This window comes from Schistocerca cancellata, chromosome 3, assembly GCF_023864275.1.
Source record: "Schistocerca cancellata isolate TAMUIC-IGC-003103 chromosome 3, iqSchCanc2.1, whole genome shotgun sequence".
NCBI lineage: Eukaryota > Metazoa > Arthropoda > Insecta > Orthoptera > Acrididae > Schistocerca > Schistocerca cancellata.
In genome coordinates, this window is record NC_064628.1 from 538246002 (window position 1) to 538268976 (window position 22975).

The 22975-nt window shown below is 40.2% G+C and overlaps 1 protein-coding gene across 1 annotated transcript in view; it reads right to left on the reverse strand.

Annotated features, from left to right (window-relative positions):
* LOC126175368 (protein kinase C-binding protein NELL1-like) overlaps positions 1 to 22975 on the reverse strand; it is a 931698-nt gene that overhangs the window by 275819 nt on the left and 632904 nt on the right. Inside the window, exon 4 of the mRNA XM_049922135.1 lies at positions 9529 to 9805. Coding sequence (XP_049778092.1) covers positions 9529 to 9805 — 277 coding nt within the window. The remainder of the gene's footprint in view (positions 1 to 9528; positions 9806 to 22975) is intronic.

Consider the following 22975-nt stretch of genomic DNA (forward strand, 5'->3'; position numbering starts at 1 on the left):
ATCCAGAAGTTCATGAGGTACACCTCATTCACTCACTCATTCACTCATTCATTCCTTTATTCATCACATCCCATGGATCCCATCAAGAATGAGAATCACCAGAGAAGTGGGTTGGGTCAATGTATACATTAACAAAAGACAACTGGACTGAAAGATTCTTGGGTAGCTCAATAGATGCTGTTGAATAAACTGCACAATATTTCAATGAACCCGCTGCTCGTCATTTCTACATTAACTTGTGGGGAGGTATAGTGGTAAGCCAATTTATATGCTAGCTCACTGTAAAAGCATATGTGCAATGAGGATAGATGCTCACACTTTTCTAGTGTGCTAGTAGACAAATTGGCTTGCCACCAAAGCTACCTATAATACACCCAAAAGCGATGTGCAGCTGCATCACTGAAATATTGTGCAGGTCCCATGACAACACAATGACCAAAAACCTTTCAAGCAGTTATTACACCAGGAAGCCTCAAACAGCCAAAAAGACAAGCAAATCATAGAAACTTAATCTGGCCACTGTATTAAAAATATTTTATCTTCCTTTTGAACTGGTGGGAATTCCCAAGTTCTTATTTTTTGTTACATGGTATCTTGTTGAATACCTTTGAGCCTGAGCACACAACTTCACCTGGAACCCTAGATAAACAGTCAAAGTCTATATGGAAATTAGTTTTGTATTAAGATTTTGCAAATCGCAAATGTGAGTAAATGTATTGGGAACTGTGTGACAATTCCCTATTACCAGTGTGTTGTAAAAGAATCATTGGAAGTCTCAGTTTTATTCTAATTTTTTTTCATTGAACTGTGTAGGCATTAGAAACATGTGCATGCTCTCTCTCTCTCTCTCTCTCTCTCTCTCTCTCTCTCTCTCTCTCCCTAATTATCCAATACAAGTAAATCAGGTTAGGCAACCACTAACCTGTAGATGGTAGTTACAAACTCCTTGGTAATTATTTTGGACAGAGGAACAACATCCAAGAACATGATAGATGAGAATTTTCAAAGCAACCTTCTTTGTAAGGTAGTTACCGTTTCTAGGAATTCTTTCAGTGATGTTCATCCTAGCATCTGCCATCCTAATAATTAGACTCATGTGATAAGACTATGTTAAATTATTGCATACAGTAACATCTAATTTTCTGACAGTTGGGACTATCTTGTTCTATTGAATTACAGTTCGTTTCTTATAGTGTAGTTAAATAATACAGAACATGTTTACTATTCAGATATGTTAATTACACTTGCTTTAATGTGAGTTGTCAAGTATTGACTGTGTTTGTCTGTCATAAATTTTCAATAATTTTTTACTGCTGTCATGTCTCTGTACAGAACAGTGTCACCTCCAAGTAATCTCAGACTGCTGCAGACATTATCTACTGTCATTCTTGTAATTTGGGAATAGTAACTTATTACCTTGAAGTAAATCTAATTTTACATTTGTTTCTGAGAATATTCTCTGATAACAAAAAAATTTTTTCAAGGTACACATGCTGTGCTGTGGGATGACTGGTATGGTTAAATGAACACACTTCGTACACCATGATCACTGGATAGGTAACTTTGTAGTGGTCTGCTGCCTCTATGTTAACTCACCACTGGCAGCGTAGTGCTGTACAGCAAGTTTGTGAGAATGTTTGCCACCAGCATGCATGAACAATACAAGGATATTAACTGTGTGCTTTTTACCATCTGTGAGCATTTTACCAACTGTGTGTATTTTATCAACTGGATTTTTATGAAGACATGTATATGTGGAGAGTGTCTTTTGTGCTTTGACTTCATGTATTGCAACATAGCAGTTTTACAGCAAGTTCCATAAAATCAGATGATGGCAGCATAAGACTGTTGAAACTGGTCATCTGGGAACAATAAATGTGTCAACACTGCGGAGTATGAAGAGTGTTCATTTCCAACAGAAAAAATATGGCCTTACTTTTGCTAGTATGCCCTAAATCCATCCATATGCAACAGATACACTACTGGCCATTAAAATTGCTACACCATGAAGATGACATGCTACAGATGCGAAAATTAACCGTCAGGAAGAAGATGATGTGATATGCAAATGATAAGCTTTTCAGAGCATTCACATAAGGATGGCATCAGTGGCAACACCTACAACGTGTTGACATGAGGAAAGTTTCCAACCGTTTTCTCATACACAAACAGCAGTTGACCGGTGTTGCCTGGTGAAATGTTGTTGTGATGCATCGTGTAAGGAGGAGAAATGTGTACCATTACGTTTCCGACTTTGATAAAGGTCGAATTGTAGCCTATTGCGATTGCGGTTTATAGTATCGTGACATTGCTGCTCACGTTGGTCGATATCCAATAACTGTTAGCAGAATATGGAATCGGTGGGTTCAGGAGGGTAATACAGAATGCCATGCTGGATCCCAATGGCCTCGTATCACTAGCAGTTGGGATGACAGTCATCTTACCACATGGCTGTAATGCATCGTGCAGCCATGTCTCGATCCCTGAGTCAACAGATGGGGATGTTTACAAGATAACAACCATCTGCACGAACAATTTGACAACATTTGCAGCAGCATGGACTATCAGCTTGGATACTATGGCTGTGGTTACCCTTGTCACTGCATCACAGAAAGGAGCACCTGCATTGGTGTACTCAGTGATGAACCTGGGTGCACGAATGGCAAAACATCATTTTTTTGGATGAATCCAGGTTCTGATTACAGCATCATGATGGTCACATCCGTGTTTGGCAACATTGCAGTGAACGCACATTGGAAGCGTGTATTCCTTATCACCATACTGGGGTATCACCAGGCATAATGGTATAGGGTGCCATGCACTTCGAACAGTGGACATTATATTTCAGATGTGTTACAACCCTATGAAACCCTACATTTCAGCAGGATAATGCATGACCGCATGTTGCAGGTCCTGTACGGGCCTTTCTGGATACAGAAAATGTTTGACTGCTGCCCTGGCCATCACATTCTCCAGATCTCTCACCAATTGAAAACGTCTGGTCAATGGTGGCCAAGCAACTGGCTCATCACAATACGCCAGTCACTACTCTTGGTGAACTGTGGTATCGTGTTGAAGCAGCATGGGCAGTTGTACCTGTACACACCATCCAAGCTCTGTTTGACTCAATGCCCAGGCGTATCAAGGCCATTATTACGGCCAGAGGTGGTTGTTCTGGGTACTGATTCCTCAGGATCTATGCACCCAAAATGAGTGAAAATATCAGTTCTAGTATAATATATTTGTCCAATGAATACCCATTTATCATCTGCATTTCTTCTTGGTGTAGCAATTTTAATGGCCAGCAGTGTAGTATTTCATAACAGTATAATTTTTCTGTTAAGGACAAAGGAAGGTTCTGATCAAAATGAATTACAGAAATCTGAATACTAGATCTAAATCTTAAATGGAATTATTTTAGTTTCACATGACGGTTAGGTGCATAATCCACTGCTAGGTGCACATCCATCCTGGTCCCAACAGAAACGTTCTTCTATCACCAAAAAATTTCATTAGAATTATGCACAAAATATGATCTATAACTAGACAGTAAAATTACTTAAGTGTTATCAAATTCACAGTTCTGTGCATTTGTCCTGTGCTGTATCTTAAAAGTAGAACAAACTGCAACTTTTTCTGGTCACATGTCACATTGATACTCTAAATCATTCCATAAAATTTGAATAATGTCTATTAAAAGGCAGGTAATTTCTTTCATGAATCAAAGTTTAAAGTAACATGTTTTCCTCCAGATCTAGCAGCCTTCATCAAATAGTGTTGATTAGCTTGTGATTCATAAACCTTTAACCCCATTTTTTAATGTATCTAGTAATCAAGAGAAGAGGCTGTAGAATTCAACTATCACTTGACACCTTCAGTTTCAGTACCTATATCATCATTTAGTGACTGGAAAGGTTATTGTTGCTCATTAATTGACATCTATAGGGCCATGACTTTTTGAGATTCTTTTGTGAAAATACCAGATCGATTGATTGAATAATGTTTATTATTAATTTTTATTTGATCCCATTGGATTACGCTGGGTACAGAATGTATTTGTAGTATAGAAAAGATCAACCTAACCTAGTATCTTAAAATATTTACCTTATGTAATACAATATAAAATTACGTACTATACATTATTTGTGTACATCATACTACAATATTTTCAATTGATTACAATATACACTGATTAGCCAGAACATTATTACTACTGCCTACTCTGATGTTGGATGCCAACTGATGGCATTGTGGGCACTTGATGCAGTAAAAAAAGTGTGTAAATAGAGCAGACACAGACGATGGATCACCCTACAGAAGATATGGGCTGCAAATGGGGAAATCCAATGAGATAAGTGATTCTGATAGAGGGCAGATTATTATTGTGCACAGCCTGTGAAAGAGCATCTCAGAAATGGGAAAGCTGGTCAAATGTTCATGTGCCAATGTCATGAGCATCTACGGAAAGAGCTAGAAGGACAGTGAAACTACCACTAGGGGCTAAATGTTTGAAAGTCCACAACTCTTACAGAATGTGGGGTCCAGAGGCTTGTCTGCTCTGTAAAGTAGGATGGATGGTGATCTGTGGCATCTCTGCCAAAAGATAATAATGCCGGTGCATGCACAAGTGTTTCAGAGCATACCATTCATCGTACATTGTTGAACATGGAGCTCCACAGCAGACCACCCATATGTGTTCACATCTTGACCCAACAATATCATTAATTATGACTGAAGTGGACACAGGATCATTGGGATTTGACCTTTATTCAATGTAAATGTGTTGGCTCTTCGGGTGAATCACATTTTTCCTACACTAGGTCGATGATCATCTCCACAAAGGCTCTCACTGAGGTGAACAGTGGCTTGAAACGTACAGCACACCATGGACACAGGATGGTGGGAGCAGTATTATGCTGCAGAAGACATTCTCCCGTGCTTGCATGGAACCTGTGGTAATAATCAAAGACACGCTGACAGCTGTGAACCATCCCTTCATGCTTGATGTCTTCTCTGACAGCGATGTCATCTTTCAGCAGTATAACTGTCCATATCTCAGAGCCAGAACTGTGTTACAGTGAGGAGCATTATAGTGAACCCACGTTGATGCCTCAGTGAGCTACTTCACTTGATGTAAATCCTATGGAATCCATCTCAGTCATTATTGGGCACCATCACACGCTCGTTAAGCAATACAATTTATCCCATATAAATTAGTGTAAAATATGATAATGCATTCCACCCAGGAAGAATACTAAAAGGTTTATCTTATCCATGTCATTTATTCAAAGAAAATTATACATAAAGTATTATGTAATATACTACTCATGATACACAACTAATTCTTTTTTACTAGGATGCTATCTATAGTCATTCATTTCTACCAACACTTCAACACTTGGAAAAATGAAGGACAGCATTATCATCAAATAAATTTGTAGTGCACATAGCCACTGCTTTATTGAGGTGATGATTTCCAATGTACGGTGCAACTGATTCCCATTCTTTCAGCATTTCTCTTATTGTGCCAGAAGATTGCTGCTTTGCTGTTACCACCTCCTTCTCCTCCTCTGAAGAATTCCTCTCAAAACTTCGGGCTGTGAAACACACTGAAACTCCATAAGCTCTTCGGTGGTCATTTCTTGGCTATGATCTTCCATAAGCTCATCAATATCATTGTTATCCACTTCTAGTCTGATGCTCTTGGCCAAAGACACAATCTTGTTGACTATAGGCTCCGCAGGTTCTGACTCAAATGCCTCAAGAATCACATTTGACAACACACTCTGGTCAAATCTTCTTCCAAGCAGAAGTGAGAGTTCTCTTCCCACACCATTTCAATCATCTTGACACAGGCAATGATGTTGGACTGATATTTCCAAAATTCTCTGAGAGTGGGATTGGAAGCTTCAGTCAACTCAAAGCAATGCTCAAAGAGTGCTTTATTGTAAAGCTTCTTAAAGATAGAAATAATTGTCTGGTGCATAGACTGGAGTAATGGTGTGGTGTAGTGAGGCAGAAATTGGATTTTGACTAACTGAAATTCTTCAAGGTTCTGGTCTTGGAGGCCTGGAGAATGGGCCAGAATGTTGTCCATAGCAAGCAAGACATAGAGCAGCAGAGTCATCTCAAGCAAGTATTTTTTCACCAAAGGACCAAACACTTCATTGATCCAATCACAAAAAAGATAACATGTCATCGAAGCCTTATTGTTGGACCTCCACATCACATTTAACCTGCTCTTCTGGACTTTACTCTTTCTGGTGGAGTTTATGAGTGGTAAATGAGCAGTTGTTTAGTTGTCAAATCACCACTTGCACTGGCACACAATAGCAGTGTGAGACAGTCTTTCACTGGCTTGTGAGCACACAATGCAATCTCCTCTGCTGTCATAAAGTTATGCTTCAGCAACTTTTTCCAGAATAGACCTGTCTCATAATTAAAAACCTGCTGTGACAGATAACACTCAGAATCAATGAGCATCTTGAAGTTGCTGATGAAGTTCTCTGCTGCCATTGTGTCAGAGTTGGCTGCTTAGCTATGCCTCACAACACTGTGGATGCTGGTTCTTCTATTGAACTTCTTGAACCAGCCATGCTTCCCTTGGCCACTGATGATCCTGGTGTATTCTTAATGAGGTCAGTGAAAATCCTTTCTTGCATTCTCACAAATGATCTCATTAATAGTGCCATGTAGCAGGTCCCCCCCCCCCCCCCCCCCCCCCCCCATATAAGGAGCAACCATCCAGTATTATCCACTCCTAAATCTTGTCCATATTATTTAGGATAGTGCAAATAGTTGATGTAGACCAATTGTATGTGCATGCTAAGTCAGCAATGCTCACACCACGTTCACATTTTTCAATGATTTTACGTTTCATTTCAAAGGGTATTTTCTTTCTCTTATGGTCATCTTCTTGTGGCTTTATCTTCAGGGACTTTTCTACAAAGGTTATTAAAACAAGCACACAAAAAACACTGTGTGAACTCAAGTTTAGAAAAATGTGTGACCACAAGCTGCACTAAAATGATAGCAGAAAGAACACTAAACCCAGACTGCAGTATGTACTAATAATATTGTTTGTATGTTGCTGCCAACAATGAAAGGTGTTCATATTGTCAAACGTCCAACCCCTCCCCTCTCTCCCCACCGCACCCCATCCCACCCCCACCCCCCACTCCCCCGCGTGTAAATGGCTGGTGACATCACACTAAATCGTCATCACTAATTATGTGAAACAACTTCATCACTAATTATGCGAAACATTGCTCAATAAGCTAGTCATTTTTTGCAATTTGTTTTGCTCATTATGCAAATCGTGCATTATGGGAGGATCTCATTAGGTGAGGTTTCACTGCATTTATCTACATGATAACATTATTTTTCCATTAAGTAATCCTTTAGAAGTTTCGTGTATGTCTTTTGCTCATGCTGTCTTGTACACGCTTGGGAAGATGCTTTACCAAATTGCACACCTGAGTATAAGGACCTATTTCAGCAGTGCTCAGTCTGTGAAGTAAGCTTCTCAGGTGTCTTTTATTTCTTGTCTCACATATATGGGCATTTTTATTTTTTACTAGTACTGTATTGCCTTTTCTTAATGAAATTATTGTTTTGTACATGTGCAGTGATGGAAAAGTCAATATTTTTAGATTGCAGAAAAAATTATTTTTATATTACTGCTGGAGTTACCCCAAATAGAAATTTCATACCATAAGTAAGGTTCAAACAGTGCATGGTACACTGTATGTAGGATTTTTTTGTTATCATAATGTGCAAGCTGTTCCATAACAAATATTATAGTGCTTAATTTGCAAGAGACATTGTCTAATGTTGTCTCCATTGGAGCTCATTGTCAACTGTAATTCCCAAAACCTTTAAAGAGGTAACTTCTTCCAACCTTGTTTCATCTATGAATTTTATGAACATATCTATGTGGTTTTCCTTTCCACTATTTGTGAACACCATGAACATATTCTTTTTTTAAGATTTATAGTTATGTCACTCCATATGAGCCACTGTACTGTGTTATTTGTTGCCATAAATGCACTTCTCTCCAGTGTTTCCAGGTTTTATTCTACATGAACTAATGCCACATTATAAGCATACAGTAGTTTTGATCCTTCTCACAGACTTTGATATTGCTGACAAAGAGGCTGAATAGAAGTGGGCCAAGTACTGATCCCTGACATATACCATTAGACTTCACTTCAAAATTCTTCAAATGTTACCTCCACAGCAGTCTTTACATTCATTTTGATTCCCATTCAACTTTTGGTTGTCAACAAGTTTGGGCCTCTTTTGGATATCTAATGCATCTCTCTTTGCACTTTCTGTCACTAAACTATGGGCTTATTTCCCACCCTTTAACATTTCTCATTACACAGGATTTGCGTTTGCATAATTGATCATATATGTTTACACAGCCATAACCAATGAAGCAGTAACAAGCTTGTGGTCATTTGTGCCATCCTTTTAAATAACTTAGTTAATATGTCTGAACATGTCTATAGTTATGAGATCAAAGATATTATTGTTCTCAGCTAATAGAGTAATTATTTTCTGAACATAATTAATTGAAACATATTTAGTACTATTTTTTTCTCTGGCACTGCACAACTCAAAAAATAACTCACTAACAACTGCAGTTACCTGCTATTACCATGCCATGACTACGAAAATTTAATGACGTATTGTTCAAATTTTTCTCTCGATGTTCCAGCAGTTGACATTTGACTGAGATGGTTAATAGAAACAACAACTTACAAATGACATTTTTATTTTTACTTTTACCCAAATTAATTTAAGTTTAGAATTGACATTTAGCTCATTATACAAGCATTTCAGCTGCAATAAAAAAAAAAGCTTCCTTCATCTGCACCCAGTCTTTGTATCAAATATATATGCAACTGGGGAATGGGGATTTAGCTGCTTGTTAGTTTTTGTCTTTGCCATCACTCTGCTCCAAGTGGTATGTAATATTACCACTATTAATAACATAGTAATTTTGTGACAAACTCAAAAAGTGAACAAAACACCATCATGGCAAAAAGGTACTTCATTGTAACATTGCTTTTCCATTCTAAAGGGACAGGAATAAGCAAATATGTGAAGAGAAGTGAAGAGAATATTTTAACCATATTAGTTATGAAAAGTTGTGGTGTAAAAACATTATCCACACACTTAGTTTGATTATTCAAAATTTTATACAGAAAAGCATGAAGGGGCAGCTAGTAGATGTATACCAAGAGAAAGAAACTTTCTGAACAACACATGGTTACATTAATTTGATTTCTAGTTTTAGTTACATTCTTATATTTCTTTAACTATGGGTGTACTGTCATGGATGAAATGCAACTTTTACATGGAATGTAAATGTAGAGTACACACACTCAGAGATCAAACACAACTGAAATAAGAAAATAACTGATTCATGTGTTCTTCTGCCAGGTATATCCAGAATATTGCATTCAAACATTTCAAAAGTGTAATTGTTGGTTTCAGGATACAACTATCATGAATACACACCTTAAAGAAGGAATGCTTGCTGTTCCTCTGACCAACCCATAGTGATAACTGTGGTGCAGTAAAATTACGATCAGGCATCCGAATTAACCGACGATAAAGTATTTGGCAATCAACTAGGAGTTCAACTTGAGCACCTGATACTGAAAGAGCCACTTTATGCCACATATTGTCTGCCAGTCTGTATGGAAATACCTCCACATGGATGGTTGCATCATACTGAGCTGTGTAGTGTAAACGAATTTCATCTTTCCTACCACTTGACTGCAGCTCCAAATACCTGAAACAAAATGAACAGATCTCTCATACTAAATTGTTACTGACCCACCTAAAAAAACTGTACTTCCTGCAAAAAAAGTCCTAATCCAGAAGCCAATAAAATGAAGAGAGGAAATACAAATATTATTTTGGATCTGGAAAGTATAAAGCAAAACATGAAATTCTCAGATGCAATAATGAAAGAGTTCAAAAGCAGACAGGGCAACAGGAGATGATACATGAAATTTACCTTACATGCTACAAAGAAATAATCCTGAAACTTTTTTGCAACCAGGAGCTCCCTTTCTTCATAAAAACAAGTGGGATAAAAATTTAACTTCAGTACCTATATGACAGCGAATACCACTCCAAAATGCTACAATGTGATGAGAATATTGATAAAATAAAATGAGCCACATAACAGACTATGAAGTGCTTGTTCTTAACCTCAGTGTCACAACTAATTATCAGTGTAAATGCACTAAAACACACACACACACACACACACACACACTAACAAACTCTCTCTCTCTCTTTTGTATTGCTCTCTATCAAACTACCTTCTGTTAAACTTCAACCTCATAATGGAAATGTAGAAAGATGGTCTAGTTTTTGGGAACTATTCTACTTGTCCAATGACAACAATGTATTACTTTCTACACTAAATATCTATGGTTTTCTTTGAGGAAAATCTGTCAGATTAATAGGAGCTGTTACTGGATGGAATACCTACAATAGCAAACTTTATGAGGAAATGAAGAAAATGTAATCAAATGTATAGGGAAGCAGTTAATGCACTGTAGATGTACACCTTGACTATCTGGCAATGTTAAGATCAGAAATGCTGGAAACACTAAACTGTGAATTTCTGGAGGGGCACCATCACACTCAAGCACCATACATCTATGAAAAGATGTTAAAACAAATAAAAAAGATATCACTCAAAGGAATCTACAGGAAGTGCCATCATTAGGTCATTAAAACTAGGAGTACTAGAATATCAGAAAGAGATAAAGTGAAATTCATGTGCTTCATGAATGAAGAAGTTATAATTACTCTTATTCCACAGAAAATAACAGAGAATTTTTATATTCCCCTCCCCCCACCTTATTCCCTAAATTTATTCACAGTTCTGTACAGTAAGGCTTCAGATAAATTCAATGGAAGCCAAGAGCCTACAAAGGCACAAATAATGTAATACAGTCATATGGTATGTCTAGAGATGCTTACACTTAATGGATTTGGATTTACAGTAAAGTGACCTGCAAGCAAGAATGCATCAAAATATTAAAGTGAGTTGATCATTTTACATATCTGAACCAAGGTCATGATGCAAGAAAAAACAGCAAGAAGAGCAATGTCTAATGTTCAAGATGCAAGTAAAGTCTCCTCTTTAACAATACAGCTCCTTTCATTCCATTTTATCAGCAAGTTGCCACCTCTTCTGTCAGTATGACTGTTACAATTCCAGAAAATTTGATTTACTTGCAAGTTTGGATCATAAATCTGAGGGGCACTGTGTTCTAGATTGTGACAATTGATCTAGTTTCAGTTTCAAGTTCTTTACTGATGAGCTGAGTTTAAAAAATATAGAACACTGCATCTAATGTTGAGTGCCTTTACTGTGTCAACCTCAGCTTCAGTAATGAATCCAAACAGCAATGTTGAAGACATTCCTATTGATATGCTTATCACAATACAGTAGGCACTTATTGATTTCAGTTATGTCATCCATCACACAAATGCTTCCCATGAGATTGGATTCTTAGCAGGAGCAAGTCAGGTACCATGAAATCATATTAGTCTGTATATAGAAGTATCATCATACGACACTCCAAGATGTTACTGGAATCTGGAAATGTAGGACATCACAGATGACCAAATAAGAGTATTTGAACCCAAAAACTTTATCTTACTGTGAGATTTCTCAGCCTTCTCCTGTATCTAGAAGCATGGTTTCATCTCTAAGAAGACCAAATGTCATATTGTCTAAATATTTTCATAGAGTATTATAAGGATTTTTTTCACTACAAAAAATACATTAACGAGTGCAGTTTTGTCTATAAAAGGCAAATGACAGATCACATTAGTAACACTTGGTGGTTACCCTTCTTGAAAATACATAAAGTGAAATATTTTACCCATTACACATTGCAGAGAAGAAAGAAAAGCAACAACTCAGTAACAGAAAGACTGTATTCAATGATTCATCACATGTGAATAATGTGCACTTACTGACTGACTCAATAGAAATAGAGGTTTAATCTACTTCCTGATGTTCTTTCACAGTTACTGGGATTCTGTCTGTATACGCCAACATTAGCTACAAACATTAGTCATGTGTTCATAACATTAATCCTACTCAGGAAGGACAAAGACTTCAGGACGTCACATTTAGTAAACAGTGGTCACACATTTGCTAAACAGCTATACCTCAACACTGAAAAGCAGTATGTACAATTTCACCTGCCAACCTTTCAGACTTACCTACAATCCATTTCTTTCCTTAACCATATTTCCTTGCCATAGGAGCTCCATGTGTTGAAGAAAATATGCACACAAACAATTATCAGAAGAAACTGGGAATGACAACATTGTCATTAATTTGTATTGTGAACTTGCAACACTCAGAGGGTATATCAGCTAAGTGAAGTGAACCATAAATGTTTTTCAAGAGGTGCCACAACAGAAAAATTCCAGCACACTAATATAAGATTTCACACACCTGCTTGGTTACCAAATTGTCACACCCAATTAGCACAACTGTATTGATGAAGTATCCTTTGGAGTCATTCTGTGTTGCCTACAAGACCTTGGGAAGCTGAAACCAGTCATGCTTTCTACAATAAAAAGAAAAGTGCAACTGGTGCTGGCATTTTATTCAAAACCAATACCACAGTTGCAGAACCTGCATCAAGATGCTCCATAAGCTGGACAAGAAATTAAAGTGCCCTTTGTTATTTTGATGAGAAATCTTACCACCATATCTTCATGGTATAACCAATAGCCCTTGTTTTAGAAGTTACATGGTATGGTAGCTACTACAAATTGCTGTAAATAAGTTGATGGATACTTCCCTTCAAACAACAATTCATGAAAGAAAAAAGAACTTCCAGAGAACTGAGTGGATCAAACTTGGGTGACGTATGTACAAAATTTGAGTTGTCCAACAATAATATTTTTCAGTCAAACTGCACACTATAATGACCCAATTTCAGTCATGGTAAAAATGGTTGTGTCATATCTGGCTTTATACCTTCTATAGTGACATAAAGCCATAAAGATGCAATTTTTTTTCTTTTTGTACATTTTTGTAAGTAATTTTTGTTGTTAAAATGAGTTTAATATGGAGAAATCAAGGATGTGCAAGACAAAATGGTGCATAGTTCCACAAACATGATGACATCTAATGGAAAGATGACAAAACCAGGAATTGCAGCTCAAACTTAATAGAGCAGTGAGAGGACAACCACAAAACAATATATATATATATATATATATATATATATATATATATATATATATATATATTTAAAAAGAAAGATGATGAGACTTACCAAACAAAAGCGCTGGCAGGTCGATAGACACACAAACAAACACAAACATACACACAAAATCTAGCTTTCGCAACCAACGGTTGCCTCGTCAGGAAAGAGGGAAGGAGAAGGAAAGACAAAAGGATATGGGTTTTAAGGGAGAGGGTAAGGAGTCATTCCAATCCCGGGAGCGGAAAGACTTACCTTAGGGGAAAAAAAGGACAGGTATACACTCGCACACACACACACATATCCATCCGCATATACACAGACACAAGCAGACATACACACAAAATTCAAGCTTTCGCAACAAACTGTTGCCTCATCAGGAAAGAGGGAAGGAGAGGGAAAGACGAAAGGATGTGGGTTTTAAGGAAGAGGGTAAGGAGTCATTCCAGTCCCGGGAGCGGAAAGACTTACCTTAGGGGGAAAAAAGGACGGGTATACACTCGAGCGCGCGCCAAAATGCAACATTGCATATACAGTACTGCATATGATTACACACACACAGACCGAAACACCCCCCACACAGACACCCCCTCCCCCCACACAGACACCCCCTCCCCCCCACACAGACACCCCCTCCCCCCACACAGACACCCCCTCCCCCCCACACAGACACCCCCTCCACCCCACACAGGCACACCCCCCCGCCACACAGACACACCCCCCCGCCACACAGACACACCCCCCCCCCACACACACACAGACACAAGCAGACATGTGTAAAGGCAAAAAGGTTGGGCAGAGATGTCAGTCGAGGTGGAAATACAGGGGCAAAGATGTTGTTGAATGACAAGTGATGTACGAGGGGGTGGCAACTAGAAACTTGAAATTAGCGGAGGTTGAGGCCTGGTGGGTAACGGGAAGGCCTCAACCTCCGCCAACTTCAATCTTCCGCCCCTCTTACATCACCTGTCATTCAAGTCATCCTTGACCCTGCACTTCCGCCTCAACTGACATCTCTGCCCAACCCCTTTGCCTTTGCATATGTCTGTGCGCGCAAGCGAGCGCATACCTGCCCCCCCCCTCCCCCCAAGGCAAGTCACCCCGCCCCCGGGACTGGAACGACTCCCCACCCCCTCCCCCAAAACCCACCCCCCCCGTCCCCCCCTCCCCCCCTCCTTCCTGATGAAGCAACCTTACGTTGTGAAAGCTTGAAATTTGTTTGTTTTTTGTGTGTGTGTGTGTGTGTGTGTGTGTGTGTGTGTGTGTGTGTGTGTGTGTCTATCTACCAGCACCTTCTCATTTGGCAAGTCACAGCATCCTTGTTTTTATATATATATATATATACACACACACACATACCTAAAAACAAAGATGATGCGACTCACCAAATGAAAGTGCTGGCAGGTCGACAGACACACAAACGAACACAAACATACACACAAAATTCAAGCTTTCGCAACAAACTGTCGCCTCATCAGGAAAGAGGGAAGGAGAGGGAAAGACGAAAGGATGTGGGTTTCAAGGGAGAGGGCAAGGGGGCACTCCAGTCCCAGGAGCGGAAAGACCCACCCTAGGGGGAAAAAAGGACGGGTATACACTCGCACACACACACATATCCATCCAAACATATACAGACACAAGCAGACATATTCAAAGACAAAGAGTCCGGGCAGAGATGTCAGTCGAGGCAGAAGTGCAGAGGCAAAGATGTTGTTGAATGACAGGTGAGGCATGAGTGGCGGCAACCCGAAACTAGCGGAGATTGAGGCCTGGTGGATAACGGGAAGAGAGGATGTATTGAAGAGCAAGTTCCCATCTCCGGAGTTCGGATAGGTTGGTGTTAGTAGGAAGCATCCAGATAACCCGGACGGTGTAACACTGCGCCAAGATGTGCTGGTCGTGCACCAAGGCATGTTTAGCCACAGGGTGATCCTCATTACCAACAAACACTGTCTGCCTGTGTCCATTCATGCGAATGGACAGTTTGTTGCTGGTCATTCCCACATAGAACGCATCACAGTGTAGGCAGGTCAGTTGGTAGATCACGTGGGTGCTTTCACACGTGGCTCTGCCTTTGATTGTGTACACGTTCCGGGTTACAGGACTGGAGTAGGTGGTGGTGGGAGGGTGCATGGGACAGGTTTTACACTGGGGGCGGTTACAAGGGTAGGAGCCAGAGGGTAGGGAAGGTGGTTTTGGGATTTCATAGGGATGAACTAAGAGGTTACGAAGGTTAGGTGGACGGCGGAAAGACACTCTTGGTGGAGTGGGGAGGATTTCATGAAGGATGGATTTCATTTCAGGGCTGGATTTGAGGAAGTCGTATCCCTGCTGGAGAGCCACATTCAGAATCTGATCCAGTCCCGGAAAGTATCCTGTCACAAGTGGGGCACTTTTGTGGTTCTTCTGTGGGAGGTTCTGGGTTTGAGAGGATGAGGAAGTGGCTCTGGTTATTTGCTTCTGTACCAGGTCGGGAGGGTAGTTGCGGGATGCAAAAGCTGTTGTCAGGTTGTTGGTGTAATGCTTCAGGGATTACGGACTGGAGCAGATTCGTTTGCCACGAAGACCTAGGCTGTAGGGAAGGGACCGTTTGATGTGGAATGGGTGGCAGCTGTCATAATGGAGGTACTGTTGCTTGTTGGTGGGTTTGATGTGGACGGACGTGTGAAGCTGGCCATTGGACAGGTGAAGGTCAACATCAAGGAAAGTGGCATGGGATTTGGAGTAGGACCAGGTGAATCTGATGGAACCAAAGGAGTTGAGATTGGAGAGGAAATTCTGGAGTTCTTCTTCACTGTGAGTCCAGATCATGAACATGTCATCAATAAATCTGTACCAAACTTTGGGTTGGCAGGCCTGGGTAACCAAGAAGGCTTCCTCTAAGCGACCCATGAATAGGTTGGCGTACGAGGGGGCCATCCTGGTACCCATGACTGTTCCCTTTAGTTGTTGGTATGTCTGGTTTTCAAAAGTGAAGAAGTTGTGGGTCAGGATGAAGCTGGCTAAGGTAATGAGGAAAGAGGTTTTAGGTAGGGTGGCAGGTGATCGGCGTGAAAGGAAGTGCTCCATCGCAGCGAGGCCCTGGACGTGCGGGATATTTGTGTATAAGGAAGTGGCATCAATGGTTACAAGGATGGTTTCTGGGGGTAACGGATTGGGTAAGGCTTCCAGGCGTTTGAGAAAGTGGTTGGTGTCTTTGATGAAGGATGGGAGACTGCATGTAATGGGTTGAAGGTGTTGATCTACGTAGGCAGAGATGCGTTCTGTGGGGGCTTGGTAACCAGCTACAATGGGGCGGCCGGGATGATTGGGTTTGTGAATTTTAGGAAGAAGGTAGAAGGTAGGGGTGCGGGGTGTCGGTGGGGTCAGGAGGTTGATGGAGTCAGGTGAAAGGTTTTGTAGGGGGCCTAAGGTTCTGAGGATTCCTTGAAGCTCTGCCTGGACATCAGGAATGGGATTACCTTGGCAAACTTTGTATGTGGTGTTGTCTGAAAACTGACGCAGTCCCTCAGCCACATACTCCCGACGATCAAGTACCACGGTCGTGGAACCCTTGTCCGCCGGAATAATGATGATGGACCGGCCAGCCTTTAGATCACGGATAGCCTGGGCTTCAGCAGTGGTGATGTTGGGAGTAGGATTAAGGTTTTTTAAGAAGGATTGAGAGGCAAGGCTGGAAGTCAGAAATTCCTGGAAGGTTTGGAGAGGGTGATTTTGAGGAAGAGGAGGTGGGTCCCGCTGTGACGGAGGACGGAACTGTTCCAGGCAGGGTTCAATTTGGATAGTGTCTTGGGGAGTTGGATCATTAGGGGTAGGATTAGGATAATTTTTTTTGTGGCAAAGTGATACTTCCAGCAGAGAGTATGAGTGTAGGACAGTAAATCTTTGACGAGGGCTGTTTGGTTGAATCTGGGAGTGGGGCTGAAGGTGAGGCCTTTGGATAGGACAGAGGTTTCGGATTGGGAGAGAGGTTTGGAGAAAAGGTTAACTACTGAATTAGGGTGTTGTGGTGCCAGATTGTGTTGATCGGAATTTTGAGGTTTTGGAGGGAGTGGAGCTGGAAGTGGGAGATTGAGTAGATGGGAGAGACTGGGTTTGTGTGCAATGAGAGGTGGTTGAGGTTTGCTGGAAAGGTTGTGAAGGGTGAGTGAGTTGCCTTTCCGGAGGTGGGAAACCAGGAGATTGGATAGTTTTTTGAGGTGAAGCGTGGCATGCTGTTCTAATTGGCGGTTGGCCTGTAGGAGGATGCTCTGGATAGCCGGTGTGGATGTGGGAGAGGAAAGATTGAGGACTTTTATTAAGGATAGGAGTTGACGGGTGTGTTCATTGGCTGAGTTGATGTGTAGGTGAAGGATTAGGTGGGTGAGGGCAATGGATTGTTCAGTTTGGAACTGGTATAGGGACTGATGGAAAGAAGGGTTGCAGCCAGAGATGGGAACTTTAAGTGTGAGGCCTTTGGGGGTTATGCCAAATGTCAGACAAGCCTGAGAAAATAAAATATGGGAGCGTAATCTGGCTAGGGTGAAGGCATGTTTGCGGAGGGAATGTAAATAAAACTTAATGGGGTCGTTGTGGGGGTGTTGTGAGGGTGACATGGTGTTAGAAGGTGGAAAGTTTAACATGAGGTTGAAATGAAAAAGAAAGATAGAAAAAGATGGGGAGAGATAAAGGTGAACTAGAAAGCAATTGGAGATCTGGTATGAAAAAAGGCGAAAAAGTGTTGGTTAAGTTGATCCTGTGGTGAACTTGGGTTGGTAGACAGCGATGTGCATAAAGGTTAGGTGGTTGTGTTGCCGCTAAAACACGTTAAAGGACGGAGAAATTCGGGAAAATTTCGAGAAAATTTCGAAAAAACGTATTAAAGGAGTGGTGTTGTGGTGAAAGATTACGAAAATGGGGCTAACAATTGTAGAAATAATGACGTTAAAACCTGTGGAATTGTATAGTAGATTTCGGTAAAAGGGGAAGGTGAATACAAAGTGAAACTATGGGTAAAAACAGAAAGAGAAAATTTAGAGAAAAAAGAGAAATAAGACGACAGGAAAGATTTCAAAATGCAAAGGCGACAATAACAAACGTAATTGTTGGGTTCAAATTAATGATATGGTTATAATAGAAGGAAACATTCCACGAAGGAAAAATATACCTAAAAACAAAGATGATGTGACTTACCAAATGAAAGTGCTGGCAGGTCGACAGACACACAAACGAACACAAACATACACACAAAATTCAAGCTTTCGCAACCTAAGGTTGCTTCATCAGGAAACAGAGAAGGAGAGGGAAAGACGAGAGGATGTGGGTTTTAAGGGAGAGGGTAAGGAGTCATTCCAATCCCAGAAGCGGAAAGACTTACCTTAGGGAGAAAAAAGGACAGGTATACACTCGAGCGCACGCCAAAATGCAGCATTGCATATACAGTACTGCATATGATTACACACACACAGACCGAAACACCCCCCACACAGACACCCCCTCCCCCCCACACAGACACCCCCTCCCCCCCACACAGACACCCCCTCCCCCCCACACAGACACCCCCTCCCCCCCCACACAGACACCCCCTCCACCCCACACAGACACACACCCCCCGCCACACAGACACCCCCCCCCCCGCCACACAGACACACCCGCCCCCCCACACACACAGACACAAGCAGACATGTGTAAAGGCAAAAAGGTTGGGCAGAGATGTCAGTCGAGGTGGAAATACAGGGGCAAAGATGTTGTTGAATGACAAGTGATGTACGAGGGGGTGGCAACTAGAAACTTGAAATTAGCGGAGCTTGAGGCCTGGTGGGTAACGGGAAGGCCTCAACCTCCACCAACTTCAACCTTCCGCCCCTCGTACATCACCTGTGGGGCGGAAGGTGATATATATATATATATATATATATATATATATATATATATATATATCATCAAAACACTTTTTGCATCCCCCAGTTCCCAGAACCCCTGAAAGGAAAGACATCAGAGCTCTAAATATAATGCGTACAATGCAACTGGGGTGTAATGAAACACTTTCAGTGATTGTCCTCTTGGTACATTGGACAAATTAGCGGAGGCTTTGGTACCAGGTTCAAAGAACACCTTAGGATTTTCAGATCTAAATTTGCCTTGAATACCCGCTTTCATGAGCAGAGGCATTCTGTCACTGATCTCCCCAGTGACTTAAAAATTTTACATAAGAAAAACGAAGGCCATGTATTAAACACCTGAGAAGAGGTTGAAATTATGCTATCCATCAAGCACCATTTCCGTCAACCCTAAACTGACAAATGGAATCAAGGCACAAAAGCATCTTGACAAATTTTGACTGCCTCAGTAAAAGCAATGTGATGCATACAGTGAAGTACTGTTATTGTGAAAGTAAATGAGCATCCCATGGAGGCCTCGTGTATGTGCAGATGATGTGCTGCAGGCACAACCACAGACTTGGTGATCCTTTTCCCCCCTTTCTTCCTCTTGGCCTTTGCCATTTCGTCCTACCCTCACCCAGCCCACCCCCCTCCCCTCCCCTCCCCTCCCCACAATTCCCTTACCCCACCACCACCCCCTTCTTCCTCTTAATATTTTATACAGGCCTCTATGGTCACCAGGAACATTCATGCATGCTTTTAAGCACTCTTAAAAAATTGTTAAAAGTTATATATTCTAAGGCTGTTAGATCCATGTGAAATGTGAAAACCATAGGTTTTGAAAACAATTTTATAATTTATGTCTTAGATTTATAAGGTTTATTAAGTGAAATTGTTATTACTTTTGGATGGATCTGTTCCCCTAGCCATAATGTACATATCTGGTAGTCTTCATTTAAGTCATTAAATACCCTTTGTTCATGTTGTTTCTCTCAGGCTAACATGGCTGTAAGAGCATTAATAGTGATGCAATTTAATGCAGATTAACTGTCATTGTCATATTTTCCATACAAGTTTTAAGAAATTGTACTTGGACTACCCGATATTCCTTGTACTCAGCGTTCCCAAAAGATCACCAAGTCTGTGGTTGTGCCCGCACAGCATCTCCACATACATGAGGCCTCCATGGGCTGCCCATTTACTTTCACAATGTCAGTGCTTCACAGTATGCAGTCACATCCCATGTTCCAGGAGAGTGTGTAGACTGGAGTTATTGAACGAGTTTATTTTATTTATGTCTCATTTTTCTCTTAATAATCCATTTGTTTGACACATACACCTGATATTTTTGGTCTATTGCATCAGTTCACTGCAACCAGCTACTCATCAGGTCTTTTTATAGTTTTATATGTGTCTTTGGTTACCAGTAGATTACCTTGACATAATTAGTTTAGGCCCCACTGAAATTTTTTGACTTTGATCCATATGTCTGGCTGATTTTGATCCAGTGATTTACCACCTTTTAGTAGTTTATTAGTTTGGACTGACAATAAATTTGTGTATCATGGTTTTGGGTACTTAGCTTTAATGATTTATTTATGTGAGTACAAATTTCTCTATTTTATCTATTTTAAGAGGTTTTTTTCTAAATTTTCCATTCCAGTAAATATCTTAGGGTCAGTAACACTCTCAGAATTTGTTGTTATGCAGACTTCACCTGAAGATGTGGTTTTCAGTGCCACAAAACAAGTTGTGATCTGTTAACAAAAAATTAAATACAGCTGAGGCTGCTTCTTAACTCCAAGATGATTAGTCACAGCTGTGTTTGACCTGTCTATAAGATTTTCTGTAAGTGATGTTACTATTATCATCCAACTGTGCCTGACAAAAAGACTTCAAGAGAGTAGCTCAGCCAATGAACTAGAAAAATTGGTTTTGCTACATTTATTGACAGTTATTTTACAATATGTCACTATTCTATGCCCAGAAAATCTTTCATGTTAGCATATGTTAACTGTATATCATGTTTCAATCACTGAAACAGCACAGGTATCCAATTAAAATTTGCCTCAATTCCGTAACTGTGGAAACTCCTTAGAATCATTTATGAGCAGTACTTGCAGGTATGGCTCAACGTAGTACCACAGGAATTGATATATATGTTACTTGGCAGAAAACCTATTAAGGATCCATAAATTAAAATAAATTGGGTGACAATTCAAAGGCATACCATCAATGGGTATTAAGGTGTGTCTGAACAAACACAGTACATTCAGAGCCCAGACGGAATACTTAGTAAGGAAAGGTAGTTGTATAATGAATGAAATTATTAACATGGGCAAAGGAGTTTCTGTTGGCCCCTGAATGTAATTAGGCTGTACCACAAGTCTATAGTAACTGCAGTTGTGGACTACAGTGCCAGCATTTAGGCACACAGGCTACAGCTGGTCAGACCTGCTGCTGCAGCGAGAAAAGTACTATGGAAAATTCTGCTACAAGATTGCGGAGCCTTCAGTAGTATATCTGGAGGCATCCTATGTCTATTAATGGTTGTATGTCCCCTGGACCAGCAAAAAAGAAAAAAAAAGGCTGCCACATATTGGCTGAGGATAAAAACAATATGAAAAAATATGTGAATATCTCAGGGGACCAGCAACAAATTTGCTATAAATAAAGAGTTTAATATCTTCAGAATGGCAGCAAAGATGGAACTCCTTAGACACAGAAAAGAAAACATTTCAATTTCTTCTGATTCAGATGTATTGGATAACACACATTGAACCAAGCAGAGGACTGATTCACTACCTTTGTGGATGTATCTACCAGTAAACAGACTAGATAAGAAGGCAACAACCAGCTGTGACTGCAGCGAAATTGGCACATCGTATCATATGCTGTGGGAAGTCCCCTTGTTGTAGATATAGCAATGGTTGCTAGCTAGATAGGCCTTAAGATATTTACAATATAATTAGAGTAAATGAGGTATTTGATACCCTAAATCTTCTAGTTGAGGCTTTCTCTGAAAAAGCAAAGTATAGTTATAGCCATCAGACACCACAGTAGAGGACAGTAAGACCTGTGGATGATCCTGGGGAATGAGAACCAAGCCTGATAGACCTATGGTCACTGGACCAATAACAGAAGAAGGAAGGGAGGTAATCAAACATATATCTAAGAAGAATGAGAAGAATCACTCAATGGTGTGCTTTGATTTGTCACTTTCCTGTCTGGAGGCAACAGAATATTGGTGGATACAAAAGTGCAGCCACAAAAAAAGTTATTTGCATTCTGACAGTAGTGAGTTGTTTTTATTGTTAGTATTAGTTACATAATTTTGGATAGTGGTAGCTGCTGTAGAAAAATCAAGGTGGTGGTAGTCATAATATGGATTTTCTGCAATTGTAATAGTTGTATTGTTTGTTATTGTAGTTGAATATATGTTGTTGTTACAGTAGTAATAGCAGTAGTTACAAAGATAACAGTAAAATTAGTGAGAATAGTTTGAAATGATGAAAAACTATGTCTCTTTTTCTGTCACAGAAAAGGAACAACTGACAAAGTAGAAAAGATGTCATAGGAAAATTACATGTAGAGTGGTAGATAGGCAGCCATCAAAATGTGTGAGCAACAGTAGCAAAAAGAAATAAAGATAAGGAAAGATATTATAATAGACACTGTAAACTTAGTTCAATGTACAGAACAGAAAAATAAAGAAAGAAAAAGAAACAGATTACCATGAAGACTCACAGAAATGTTATTCTATATGTAATGGTCCATTAGCATCATCAAGGAAATGGACTACGACAAATAAATAATAAAAAAAAGTCCAAACAATAGCAGATGACA